The following is a 14,689-nucleotide window of genomic DNA, read 5'->3' on the forward strand; positions in this document are numbered from 1 at the left end:
TTCACGCATTGATGCGGTATACAAAGGTTAATGGTAAACACCAATGTTCATAATTTTACTGTATGAATTCATCCGGCGACTGGGAGTCGTCTCTCGAGTGCAAAGGGTTAACTTCACCCCGTTGGTAACATTCATCTATCTATAACACAAATCCAAAATAAAATTGCAGAATTCTTCATTCTCCTCCACAACTTCCAAATTTCGCTTCGATCAATGTCTCAAAGTATATCAATCCAATCACCGTTTCTAGTACCTAACAATTAACCTCCGTAGAATACATTAACGCCTCGCGAGTCCTCGCTTCCGCGTGGCAATGGCGGAATTAACTTCACCCCGTTGGCAACGGGTCCAAGGCTTCACCTTCCACCAGCGCCGAAAGATCAGCCAGCAGCCGAGCCTCTTCTTCAACCCTAACTCTCTCGACAGTCCGTTCGTTCGTCGTCGCTCGCCGTCCGTTCCGATCGGGGATCCATTCCCGAACACTTCCCGGGGATCCGTGTCTTCGATGTCTCCGGGCGGCGTTGCAACGGGGGGACGGAGGGGCGGCGACGGGTGGAAGAACGGCTCGTGTCTGCGTGGCCGTCGGTGTGACAGTTTCGGGGCTGGAATCTCGGGGGGTGGACAAACGTATTCGGGTGCACGCGCGTTCCAGTTTCCGTCCGAGCGAGGAAAAAACCGTCCCCGGTCGCCTCCTCCCTGTGTCCGTCCGGCTGACCGTTCACCTACACGGCCGCCGGCCGATTTGCATACGCGACATTTCTCCGTGCAGAAACCCGGGGGGTGGGTGGCGGGTTCCACGAACCGACCGGGGGAAGGGTTAAACTTTGCACAGTTAGTCAGCGTACGCGCGCGGCCCGCGCGTTTCGCGTTCGGAGGTTGATGACATCTTTCCTCTTCTCCTTCGGCCGCTACCTTATGCTGCGTTTACGCCGAAACGCCCGCGATTTCGGGACGCTGGACGAGTTTCAGCAATTGTCCAATTGCAATTTGTTCGTTGGTATATCTGATACTGGATTTTATATTTATTGGGTACTTTCTGGACGCTTGGGTTAGAGAAACGGACGGAGATTGGATCATTCGTTGCTTTTGAGTGAATTGGTTATTGATTGATCGTGGTTCTGTAGGATGCATATTATTATTATATAAACTGAGGAGACTAGATTTTTGATATTCACACTAGTCAGGTGGGTCTAAATGGTTCTTACGTTCTTTCCCAATTATTAACCCTTTGAACTCTGTAGGCTCCAATATTGCACCAGGAGTAATATTAGATGTTTTAATGAATCTTATAGAAACTACCCTATTATTAGATTTTCCACACATCCAAATTTTGCACTAAGGAAAACCCTTTGAACTCTGTAGGCTCCAATATTGCACCAGGAGTAATATTAGATGTTTTAATGAATCTTATAGAAACTACCCTATTATTAGATTTTCTACAAATCCAAATTTTGCACTAAGGAAAATAAAAGATCGAAGGAATGCTATAGCATTTTTCATTTTCGCTATGGATACTATAAAAACTAATGCAGTTGCTGATAGATTACAAAACCATCTGGAGTGCTAAGGGTTAAGATAACTGAAGAATTACTAAAGAAATTGATTACTGAAGGAATTACTAAGGAAATTGATTACTAAAGGAATTACTAAAGAAATTGATTACTAAAGGAATTACTAAAGAAATTGATTACTAAAGGAATTACCAGAGAAATCGATTACTAAAGGAATTTCCAAAGAAATTGATTTAGCAATAAACCGAATCACAAGTCAATTCAAACCTTAATAGCAGTAATCTTAGAGTTCCCATACACAAATTTGGAAATGTTCGACTCGATTGTTCCAGTGTTAACCCTTTGCGCTCGAAAATTTCTCACTAGAAATATTTCAACATCTTCTGATGAGATGAAGACGATATTTCGTGAAACCAACTCGACGAGAAATTCACGTGAATTGACGGACAAAGCTATTTTATTTCAATATTTCTCAAATTGATGTATTATATGAAGTATAATATTAAATATCAAATTCCATAGTTTCACTATAGGAAATCAAGTGGTGAGAGTCACCTGCAGAGTGCAAAGGGTTAACCTTACCTTCTCCTAGATCCAAAGTCGCCAATTTTAGCCATCAAACTCCCATGTAGTCGAAACAGTTTTCTTAACCTTTTGCACTCAGAAAGCTTCTTATTAGGAATATTTAATGTTTTCTGACGAGATGATATTCTTTGAAACTAACTCGAAGAGAAATCATACGTACATTGAAGAACAAAGTTATTTATTTCAATATTTCTCAAATTGATGCATTATATGAAGTATAATATTAAATATCAAATTCCATAGTTTCACTATAGGAAATCAAGTGGTGAGAGTCACCTCCAGAGTGCAAAGGGTTAAGCTTACCTTCTAGATCCAAAGTCGCCGATAGTGGTCATCGAGAAGTGAAATTCTATCGATTCGTTCGGTGTAAACGCACCGTTATTCCCTGTTCCGCGCGAAGAGGCCGACGCCTGTTCCGAAACTTCAGTTCCCGAAGGTTGGTCAGGCTTCGTCGATCGTCGGATCGCTGATCCTCCTTCTCCAGCGCGATTTCCCGGTCGAATTTCGCGGGCGGCGCTCGGTACTTTATTTTCGACGGAGATACTCGTCGCGGTTGCCGCGGCTAGAAGATCCCAGGGACGAGGCAACCGGGAGAGGGAATCCGTTAAATTTAACTCGTCACGGGCCGGGCTTTTCCGCTGGAGCACGAGCCGGCCGTGTTAATTGTTGACGCAAAGTTCGAGCGAGCGAGCGTGCGTGCGTGCGTGCGTGCGAGCGCGATTATTTGACTTATGAGATGAAACGTCGTCGACCGTCGCGGCGGCCGCGTCGAATCGTCGTGGAAAATTCTCGGTTTTCGGAACGCGCTCCGCTTGGCAGTCTCTCTTGGGCTGTCTATTTTAGAGGATGCAAGCCGGGAGGAGACCGTGCCCGAGGATTCCGAGACGAATCGTTAGCGGGGAGCTTTCTTTTTCGCTCGTTCCGGCACTAGTTAATTATCCTTTACTACTGCGCTGGCGGCTCGAGCAACAATGTTGGCCCATTCACTGCCAGTCGCGAATGTACTAGCGAGGGATTGCCAGTTTGGTACAGTCTTCGTTGTATTTGAAATGTGTCGTGGTATGAAGCGAAATAAATTGAAAGTATCACACGTTTTATGATAGCAGTGAATGGGTTACTATGAGATTTGTCATTGGTGTAAGAGAATGAGGAGTATTGTGTAGAATGCCTAAAATTTGTATTTGAAATGTGTCAGTGTTATAGAAGAACGAGGAGTATTGTATAGAATGCCTAAAATTTGTATTTAGTGAAAATGAAAAATGCTGTAACATTTCTTTTTTTATTTTCTTAGCACAAAATTTGGATGTGTGGAAGATCTAATAATTTTAGGGTAGTTCCTTTGATTCATTAAAGTATCTAATATTATAACTGGTGCAATATTGGAGCCTACAGAGTTCAAAGGTTTAACACTAGAACTACCGAGCATTTCATACGATTAGTATGCAATTCCTATAAAAATTGTAACAATAGATTATTTTCAGTTTCTTCAGACGTTCATTATAGTTCTCAAACGAAACTATTTATTTTCAAAATCATTTCGAATGTTCAATGCTTCGAAGATATCAATAATTGCTAAAAAATCGAAACCAGTCGTTTTGACTAGTAGTTTCATTAAGATTCATTAAAATCTTTAATATTATAACTGGTGCAATATTGGAGCCTACAGAGTTCAAAGGGTTAAAGGTAGATTAGAGCTTTGTTTCAATAACTATGAAATGGGCGTTCGATTGAGTATTAGGTTTAATAATATTGTAACGATAGGAAGTCACCGGTTGCCATATTTTTGGCTTGGTTTTCTATGGGACGATTGCGGAGTTTAGAGGAATCGAATAATTTTAGGGTAGTTTCATTAAGATTCATTAAAGTCTTTAATATTATAACTACTGCAATATCGAAGCCTACAGAGTTCAAAGGGTTAAGAACTTCGTCGCATCAGGATTCGCTTGCGCGGGCGAGGCGTAAAATTCTGAAAGCCGTCGAGCGGAGGCGAGCGTTTCAAGGGAAGAAGTGGTCCTGGATAATTGACGAGTTAACACAACAACGAGCGAACGAGACCCTGAGGTGCGTAACCTCGAAGTAGCCGCGGACCACGAAGTCGCGGGAATAATTCACAGCCGCGGACGGTGTAACGTCGCTATAAATTACGGCGCACCTCGAATAGACTTCCCGTGTACCGAAACTTTCGGACCGGGACTCGCGTGTCCCCTCGCTTGTTCCTCGCGGTGACTTTCAATTGTTCGCATTCGAACCGACGACACTTGTAACGCGAAAAATTCTATTGTACCAAAGAACCAGTTAACACGTTCCGTGCCGCGGAAACTTCGGTTATCTTTCCTTACGGACTGCATTCATTTCTTAAGTGAAATAATTAGTTATGTTCAGGTGTTTGATAATTTTTTTGTAAGAGGACTGTTACGAAATCGTCGTTAGGAATTTAACCGGTTAACACGTTCCGTGCCACGGAAATTTTGATCTTATTATATATAAAAATTCATTTTCTTAGTGACGCATCGAATGAACTAAGTTTAATCCTAATTAATGATATAAGAAAAGTAGTAGAGTAATCTTGACTCTTTAGTTTTTTTATTAACCCTTTGCACTCGAGAGGTGACTCACCATATTTCATACAGTAAAACCATAAAATTTAATATTTAATAATACTCTATATAATTTAAGAAATATTGAAAATAATAGCTTTTCTCAATGCATTTCTCTTTCAGTTTCAAAAACCTATCTTTATCTCACCACGAAACGATACAATATTTCTATTGAAAAGTCGAGCGCAAAGGGTTAAGAAAACTGTTTAGACTGCATAGAAGTTTCCATGTTTATTTGCTTCTCAAAGTGTTAACATAGGCATAAAATATACCTGAAATTTGTCTCTCTTTTCAGTAAATTATTAATGGCAAAGTAGTCGTGTCAATTGTAGTTGAAAAATAAATCGTAGGGCAAAAGGTCAACGTCGACGTCAGTTCATTCAATTACAGCTTAACATGACGCTCTATTTATTCAAGAATATTTGATAGTCATTGAAACGTTACCTTTAAATGTTACAACTGTGATACAAATAAATACAGAAAAAATTACAGGTAGAGGTTGCAACAAAATATGTCGACTCATATGACTGCTAAGGGTCAAAGCATAACTATACTAACATATTTATTCCTATTATCCCCTAACAAAGGTCTCCTCTAATTAACCTAGTAAGCTTCTACTGATTCGTCTATTACAGAAACAACGTGACGCCCCCGTTAATAATATAGGAAACACAGAGAGCCAATTACCTTCGTGCGAATAAAACGTTAATTCCGAGCACCTTTGTCTCCGATCGTTTCCGGCCACCGAAGAAGCTTCCAGTTCGGCGCGCACCGGCTCTTCGATTCCTGAAAGACACCGAGCCGCGTGTTATTTCGTTAATATTTTCTTTAAATACCCTCGGACTCCTCGTTTCTTTAAATACACCGGTTGAAAACATTCGATCGTGCAGAGGCTGCGGGCAATCCGCAGTTTACAGAGGAAAATACTACTCCGCGGTCTATTGTATCGTCATTCTGGTCTCTCCCCCCGGTCGCGTATGTATTAATATAACTTCGATATAAAATCCCAGTCATCCATTCGCGTTTCTTTTCACCGAAAAAAAAAGAGGAGGAGAGGAGGAACAAGAACAAGTGGAGGAGGAGGGTTCGTTGACCGTCGACGGCGAACGATCGAATACATTCGACCCGGTCGGACGTTTTCTACCAGAAGCCGGCGTGGTCTCTAATTTCTACAACGCTTCGAGACTCGATTATGGGGATAATCGAGTTGAGAGACTCGTGTACTATATACCGGTTAGCGACACGCTGCACGTCGATTGTTCGGCTCGCCGTTCATTTGCTTTATTCCGTTTCGTCACCGAGGCGAAGATTGAAAACGTTTATAATATGGGCCCGCCGTTCTGAGACAGTTACAGCCGAAAAAAATACGCGCGACCGTTACGAACGTATCGGTCGCGATCCGTATTGCTTTTGGCTTTGATTTTTCTACCGGCTCTGCCATTTCCACCGTGTAATATTCGTCGGTCGATTCTATTTTTTGGTTCTTTGTCGATTCTGGATTTCGTAACCGCTTCTGTATTGGTTACGGTTGTATATTCTGATGGATTCTATGGAACTAATGGTTGTATAGTTATTATAATAGTTGTAGGAACGATATAGAATAGCGGTAGCTGTGACTGTGATAACTAGACTAATTAAATACTAGATTAATTAAATATGCACAGTTGTGGCTAAAAATTCTAGATACTATAATAGTTACCTTCGACGATCAGGATTTTAGGGGAACGGCGCGATCATTGCGACGCGAGTCTGTCATGTGAAAGGTGATCGGAGCTGTTGATGACGACGGTTAATTGGAGCATCATAGAACTGTTGGAGTTTCTATTTGCTTATGTAGGAATTGTGGTGAATTAAATTAAGGTTGCGATAGCGAAGGAGATAGAGCTAGTGAACAGTTAGATTAGTTTTTTGGTTAATATAATTACTAACCAATTTGTAAATTAGTTTCTACCTTCTTCTCGATACTATGACAATAATGTGTTAGGATCACTAAACTAGGAATTGTGATGAATTAAATTAAAGTTGTGATATCGAAGGAGATAGGACTATCGAACAGTTGGATTAGTTTTTTGGTTAGTATAATCATTAACCAATTCGTAAATTAGTTTCTATTTTCTTCTGGATAATATGACAATGTGTTTGGATCACCGAACTAGAAATTGTGATGAATTAAATTAAGGTTGCGATAGTGAAGGAGATAGGACTATTGAACAGTTGAGTTAGTTTTTCGGTTATTATCATAACTACCCAATTTGTAAATTAGTTTCTATTTTCTTACTACAATAGTTACCTTGATAGGAATCACTGACAGAGTTGAGAGTACGAAACGACCAGAGACGGACAACAGAAACGTTCACCCCGTGAAACACGAGAAACTCCGTCGGAATCGTCCACGTTAGATCAAACGGTCCTAAACGATCGGTAATTGAATTTTCCGGCTCCTAATCTCGGAGCAGCATCGATCGCGCTGGCAATTCCTCCCAGCTTGTTCCCACAACAACGACGACGACGACGGTTCTCTCTCCGGAGAATGACATTCACCTAGGAAAGGCAACAATGCCTCATAAACGCACCACACCTGGCCGGAATGAGCGTGATCGGTGCTCGGGTGAATAGAGACACACAGGAAACGCGAAAGCGGTTCCCGATCATCGGTGGCCGGCGATGCGTGTCATCGAGAACGATTATCTGGACTTTGCGCGGGACGCGCGTCGGACGCGAATCGTGTTTCCTGCGGCGTGGCTCCGGCGAAAGCGGGAAATTCAGGTATCGAAATAACCTTGGGAATAACTGTTTCAAAACGCTGCGCGTTGATTTTCAACGGGACCGTAATGAGAGCCGAGATTCTGCGTATAATTGCGCCGGTCGTATCGGTTTTCCGTGTCGCCCTCGCTCCTGGCCTCCGTTTTTCTCGAATTTATGTCGGATTGGTTAGCTTTGCTGTTGCGTTGATTGTACGTTCTACAATAGTTATGCTAAATATTCGGTTGGCAAGGAAGTAATTTTAGTTTGAAACAGCGTTATGCTCGTTTTGTTATTCCGCTAATGTTATAACTCGTTTCCTTTGAGCTTTGCTGCGCTCTTAGGCTACTAGGAACGCGTAACTTTGTTTAAGTGAAACAATTACAAATTAAATTGGAAACTGTTTTCACAGTGAAACACATTACTTTCTTGGCAAGGCGATATAATTGTTACTGATCGTTCATTTGAACGAACGAATCTATTGCGAAATTTCAACTTGTTAATGACTTCAGTTGAAGAACTCGATATCTTTGGAGTGTATATTCCAGCAATCAGTACTGGTTTAGTCGACAAGCGCAACTGATATGGAACACTTAGGTAATTAGTAAACGAAACTAATTTATGAAGTGAATTGTAAAATACTCCGAGCACTTTTGAGTATATGCTGAGTTTTTCGAAGGACCACCCAATGTTGGGACTAAATGATTGATTGACTGATAGCTGAGCTGATTCTAAACTGAGTCTGATTGAAGCTGAGCTGATTCTCAACTGATTCTGACTTGATTATAAACTGATTCTGATCGAAGCTGAGCTGATTCTCAACTACTTCTGACTCTGAACTGAACTGCTACTGAATTTGACTGAACTGATTCTGAACTGATACTTATACCGACCGTCAAACTGATCTTTTTTCTGACTGTTTGAAGGGTTTTTATACTGATCCTGGGCCTAGTCCCTCCCTCTCGATAAACGAAGGTGGGCCTCAGGGGCGGTTTTCCTATCCCTTCCTACGCAAGATACCTACCCCTGTCTCATCCCCTTCCAGTCCGCCTGTAGCGCGGGTTTCCTGGAGCGGAGGCGACGGAGTTGGTCGCTATGCTGAACGAATGTTCGGCAACGCTGGGGAAATTCCATTAGGTCAAAATCCTTGAGGACACTTTTTCCAAAATTCTAACAGACCCTCTGTAAAACGACTGTACGATACCTGGACTTCAGTGAAAAAACTAGCCAATGGTTGATTTCTGAACCCTTATGTGCCGCATATTGGCTGCAGGCCGGCCTGCTAAAGTACCGGACTGAAAGTTGATGGTCGCGAACGTCTCTAAGAATAATTCCCGTGTCGTAAAATTGTCCCCTCGTTGTCCTAACATGAATACTGAAAAGCAATCATGTAATCAATCTTCTAGCCTATATATATATTAAGAAATTCAACAATCTAGCTCGTCTTTCAGAAAATTGAAGGATCAGCGACGATAACGCTTATCCAATGACAAATTCTTAATCGCCGTCGAAGTATTAATATCTATTACCAATTAAGCGTCCCGCATCGTTGTCGCATCGAGCCGCTTATCCCCCGCATATTATTGTCTCCCATATTAGGAGCTGTTCCATATTAAGCGCCGTCATCCTACTCAATTATCAGTTACACAAAGGGAACACGATAACGTCCGATCCAGTTCGGAGTCGTCGCAACGGAGGTTTAGTCCGTTGAAACCGGACAACAAAGATCCCACCAATGATCGACGAAAATACGCGAGTATCCGCGTTAATTATAAAGCCGGAAGCACGGATTCATCTTGACACGATTCAAGGGGAGGCGAGCGCCGGCCGGAGAAAGCTCGCCTTTAGAAAATGCCGGCGCACACCGCGCAATTACAGCTCTGAATAAGACATTCACTGTTCGACGGTGTTCCTGAAAAATTGCTCGCGGCCCTCTCGCGCGGGAACCCGCGGAAATAATTCGTGAATGGTGATTCAAGGCGGGCCGCGAAATGTCGCCGCGTGAATCCGTTGCGACGTTAAATGGCTTTGCTTAAGAAACGTCGCGTTTTACATTTGAAAAAAGCTCGACTTCTCGCGCGATGGAGAGAGGGGCGGCGCGGGGGTGGCGCGGGGGGCGGTGGAAGGAAACGAAGCGGCCCGGCCGCGGAGAAGAACACTCCGGAAGATTGTAAAACGAGCAGTTCACTCGCCGCTGTTTTACTTCCGCTTATCTTCGACTTCAGACCATCCGTCCTCGTGAAATATTACAACCGGCAAATTTGCTCTGCTCGTGGATTTTTCACCGCGCCCCCGACCGTCCCGCGGACAACAGGCCGAGAGGATATTCGCGCGTCACCGTGGCGAAATTAATAAACTCCGCGCTGTAGAATTACTCGCGACTCGCCGATTAATTATCGGCGAATCGAAATGTCCGCGGCACTTCAGCCGTCGGAGGCTCGTTTTCGGATAAAATACTGTTATCCGGCTGGTTTTGTTCGGCTTGACGGTCGTGCTCTCGTTATTGTTTATAATTGGCAGGTCGTCGATGAATTATTTAATAATGAGGTTTAGTTACGTGTCCGTTGGATTATTAGGTCTTATAGAGGTCCGAGTGAGACGGTTAATTTACCGACGAATGTTTGTCGAGATGAAACTATTCCTTTTTCTATCGTTCAACTGTTTGAGTGCTGATACTTGCTAATCAATTAACACTTTGAACTCTGTAGGCTACAATGTTGCAACACGAATAATATTAGATATTTTAGTGAATCTTAAAGAAAGTACCTCAAAATTATTCGACTCGACGAATGACTCGGCAAATTCAAAGTATTCTTTTTCCATAAGACCTTAACCCTTTGAACTCTGTAGGCTCCAATATTGCCAGTTGTGATATTGAATATTTCAATGATCCAAAGAAACTACCCTAAAATTATTCAACTCGACGAATGACTCAAATTCAAAGAATTCTTTTTCCATAAGACCTTAACCCTTTGAACTCTGTAGGCTCCAGTATTGCCAGTTGTGATATTGAATATTTCAATGAATCAAAAAAACTACCCTAAAATTATTCAACTCGACGAATGACTCAAATTCAAAGAATTCTTTTTCCATAATAAGACCTTCACCCTTTGAACTCTGTAGGCTCCAATATTGCCAGTTGTGATATTGAATATTTCAATGAACCAAAGGAACTACCCTAAAATTCTTAAATCCTCCAAAAGGTTTTACGTTTCAAAGACTCTTCATCTCTAAAGGTTTGAAGAAGCCTCAACTGGTTACAATATTTCCCTTCGCTCCGAATGATCAATAGGACCTCGATGATCACAGTGGTCCAAAGATCGGAGAAATATCCAAAGACGATCAGCATTTCGCTTTGCATTTCAAATCCGCGGAGTGAAGCCTCGCGCGCGAGACACGCCAGGTGAACTTCGGAAAAATTACTGGCAACTTCGATCCTGAATCTTCCTTTATCTAGAAACTTTCCCAATGACCTGTACGCGGAGAGTCGGACGAGGATAGGAGGAGACCAGCGAGTCGAATGATTTAAAGGGTCCGCGCGGGGCTCCGTTTTTGCGAGCGGAAATTCGAAAGAAGAAGAACATTTTCGTGCGGAAGGAGATTTTGCGAGAAAGAAAACCGCCGGGGGGGGGGGGAGGGAAAGGGGACCCGTGGGAGGCAGAAGTGTTCAGGAGGAGATGGATTCGCGCGGAACGCGGAGAGGGGAGTCCCGGCGGTAAACGAAGATAAGTTTGCCGGAGTTGTTGATCAAATATCAACCCTTCCGCGGGAACATCCCGAGCATTATTCTTCTTCTTGCGCGGTCCTCCGAATACTCGGCCGCCGGTGTGTTCGGGAGCGAACGGGAATCACTTCGAATCGTATAAATCATGGAACAAGAGGAATCAGAAGCGTAACACGGGGAACACGAAGGAGAAGCCGAGGAGGAGGAGGAAGATCGAGGTAAGGGTATCCGAGAGATAACCCCGTCCAAAAAGGCGATCGTTTAAAGCCGAAGAAAATCCGGGAAGGGCGGAGCCAGACGGAAATAGAAAAGCAAAGGTAGAACCCGCATGGGTCTACCGCTTCGCGGGAGAAAAATGTAGAAATTCGCGGAGAGAAATCGCGGGGTTAGGCAGGAAGCGGACGTTCACGGGATAACGGGGCTCGGTCCCTGGCAGCGGAACGGGCTAGCGGCTGCTGGCCGGTGGAGGTAGCGTGAACTTTGCGTCTTGAATGATGCCGCTCGCGAGCGTTCTGTTGCTGGGAGATGCTGGGATACGGTGATCTTGGACGGTGATTCGTGGATAGTGGGATGTTGAGGTGGGAAGTAGGATATTGTGGGAGATACTGTGTTTTCTTGGGATAATTGTGTTTATTGTTTTGGGATTAATAGTATTGCACTGAGAGTAATAGTATTTGGGAGATGTTGAGATATGTTGATTTCAGGTATCAACTCGTGAATACTATGATGTTAAGTTGAGAAGTAGAATATTGTGGAAGCTATAGTGTTTTTGTGGTGTCGCTTTTGGACTTAGTATTGCCTTGGGAGTAATAGTATCTCTTTGGGAGATGCTAGGATATGTTGATCTTGGATGTTGATTCATGGATAGTGGGATGTTAAGTTGAAAAGTAGAATATTGTGGAAGCTATTGTGTTTTTGTGGTGTCGCTTTGGAAGTTAGTATTGCCTTGGAAGTAATAGTATCTCTTTGGAAGATGCTGCGATACGTTGAACTTAGATATCAACTCGTGAATGGTAGGATGTTAAGTTGAGAAGTAGAATATTGTAGAAGCTACTGTGTTGTCTTGAGGATAATTATATTTATCGCTTTGGGATTAATAGTATTGCACTGAGAGTAATAGTATCTCTTTGGAAGATGCTGGGATATGTTGATCTTAGACATCAATTCGTGAATACTAAGATGTTGGGTTACGAAGTAGAATATTGTGGAAGCTACCGTGTTATCTTGGGACTAATTGTATTTCTTTGGGACCTGTGGTATCACTTTGGGACTTAGTATTGCATTGGAACTATCATCTCTGCGCTTATAGTACCCTTTCGGCTCTATTATCTCAAGAACTACAGTATCACCTGAACTATAGCATTACAAACTACAAATTCAAACACCAAATCTATACTTAACTACAATAGAAACCCAGGATTTCCTCAAGTGCATTCTACACCATCAATCTCAAACGCATTAAATCACCTCTAACGAACCAAGAAATCAAACAGATTCCCTGCATCTCCGGGTCAGAGCGGACCCAAACATTGAGATTCAAGTATCCGCAAACTGGTTCGATCTCTCGCATTCCTCCGCTCGAGCGGAAACTATTAACATTTCGCGAAAGGCGTTGCGTCCGCAATAAGAGAAGAAACTGAAACGAAGCTGGAACGTGTTCCAGCCAGCAATTCCGCGCGATATCGTAAATTTCACCGGACCGGGCGTCGTTCGATGGAATTAGCCGGCCGCCGATGATTCCCGGCCGACCCATTACCGGGCATTATGCTGGCCGGCTTCTCGCCGCGTTTTCCGGTGGTCCCCGTGACTCGTCGCGCCGAATTTAACGCCGTGGAGAGAGAGAGAGAGAGGATCGTCCGCGCCGCAGAAAACCGCGCGCTGTTCCCAGCTTAGCGGTCCCGCAGAGTCAACCTTATCGATGCGCTCGGCTTTATTTCTTCCCGCTTCCCGACACGTCCGTTGTACCCGTGACCCATATACCTCGCTCGCTCCCGCGGCCCGTAATTCCTTCGCTTTTCTCTAAAACTGAAAGTTGCTCGGGAAGGGATTAAGTCGAAAGCTGGTCGCCCTCGGCGGACTTCTCGTCCCCCGTTCAAGGGAGCCGCGGAATTTCTTTGGAAATATTTTACTTGTTGCTGCGGCCGTGTTACCTTCGACGATCGGGATTTTAGGGGAACGCCGCGATGATTGCGACGTGAGTATGTCTTGTGAAAGGTGATCGGAGCTGTCGATGATGGCGGTTAATTGGAGGATCATAGAACTGGTGGAGAGTTTCTATTTGCTTATGTAGGAGTTGTGGTGAATTAAATTAAGGTGGTGATAGTGAAGGAGATAGGACTATCGGACAGTTGGATTAGTTTATTGGTTATTATCATAACTACCCAATTTGTAAATTAGTTTCTATTTTCTTCTGGATACTACGACGATAATGTGTTTGGATCACCGAACTAGGAATTGTGGTGAATTAAATTAAGGTTGCGATAACGAAGGAGATAGGACTATCGAAGAGTTGGGTTAGTTTATTGGTTAGTATAATCACTAACCAATTTGTAAATTACTTTCTATTTTCTTCTGGATACTATGACGATAATGTTTTTGGATCACCGAACTGTCGGAGAGTTTCTATTTATTTATGTAGGAATTGTGATTGTGAATTAAATGAACACTTTGCACTCGAAAGTTTTTCACTAGAAATGTTCAATATTCTTCGATGAGATACATACGATGTTCTTTGAAACTAATTAACGAGGAAACATGTGATGACTGAGAGTCACCTATCGAGTGCAAAGGGTTAAGGTTGTGATAGCGAAGGAGATCGGACTATTGAACAGTTGGATTAGTTTATTAGTTATTATCATAACTACCCAATTTGTAAATTAGTTTCTATTTTCTTCTGGATACTACGACGATAATGTTTTTGGATTACAGAACTATTGGAGAGTTTCTATTTATTTATGTAGGAATGGTGATGGTGAATTAACTTAAGTGATAGTGAAGGATTACTGAACAGTTGGATTAGTTTGTTGGTTATTATCATAACTAACCAATTTGTAAATTAGTTTCTATTGTTCCGAACACTATGATAACGTGTTTATTGAGATTTTGATCGATTCATGTTCCAGGTCCAACGTCGAGAACTCCAGTCCCGAAATTAGGAACGTCTCACTTAGAACCGGTGGCTTTAGAGTTAAACGAAAGTCGCTGGATCCAGCGAGATTGTCCCCTGTTACCCGTGTTTCTTTTCTCGCACGACTCCACGCCAAGATCTACTTACAGCGGAGACGTTAATCTCTAAAATCGAACGGAGGAAACTCGGACGCTGTTTTAAGCAACCGAAGACGATTAAGAACTTCCGCGTGACGAAACGAATTATCGGACTTCCCAGGATAAGGTCTCCAGGAATTCCCCGCGGAGGAAGTTTCCCCGTATCGTCGTTGCGCGCGCCAATTCTGAACGCCGGCGACATTGATTCGCGGAGAATTCGGAAGGCCGGCTCGATTAACGCTCGTAATTGTTCGTTGCGCCATAAC

General features: G+C 43.1%; 1 protein-coding gene across 6 annotated transcripts in view; it reads right to left on the reverse strand.

Moving 5' to 3' along the window:
- The window catches only part of LOC116424060 (uncharacterized), a 203,627-nt gene that overhangs the window by 38,983 nt on the left and 149,955 nt on the right, over positions 1-14,689 (reverse strand). For 5 of the 6 annotated variants that reach the window (XR_012999835.1, XM_076372740.1, XM_076372739.1 and 2 more), the window contains one exon: positions 5,381-5,479. The exons of the other annotated variant lie outside the window; for it this stretch is intronic. Coding sequence is in view for 4 of the 5 variants with exons in the window: in XM_076372740.1 (XP_076228855.1) it covers positions 5,381-5,479 (99 nt within the window). In the remaining variant the exon portion in view is untranslated. The remainder of the gene's footprint in view (positions 1-5,380; positions 5,480-14,689) is intronic. 6 annotated transcript variants of the gene reach the window in all.

This window comes from Nomia melanderi, chromosome 12, assembly GCF_051020985.1.
Source record: "Nomia melanderi isolate GNS246 chromosome 12, iyNomMela1, whole genome shotgun sequence".
Classification (NCBI taxonomy): domain Eukaryota; kingdom Metazoa; phylum Arthropoda; class Insecta; order Hymenoptera; family Halictidae; genus Nomia; species Nomia melanderi.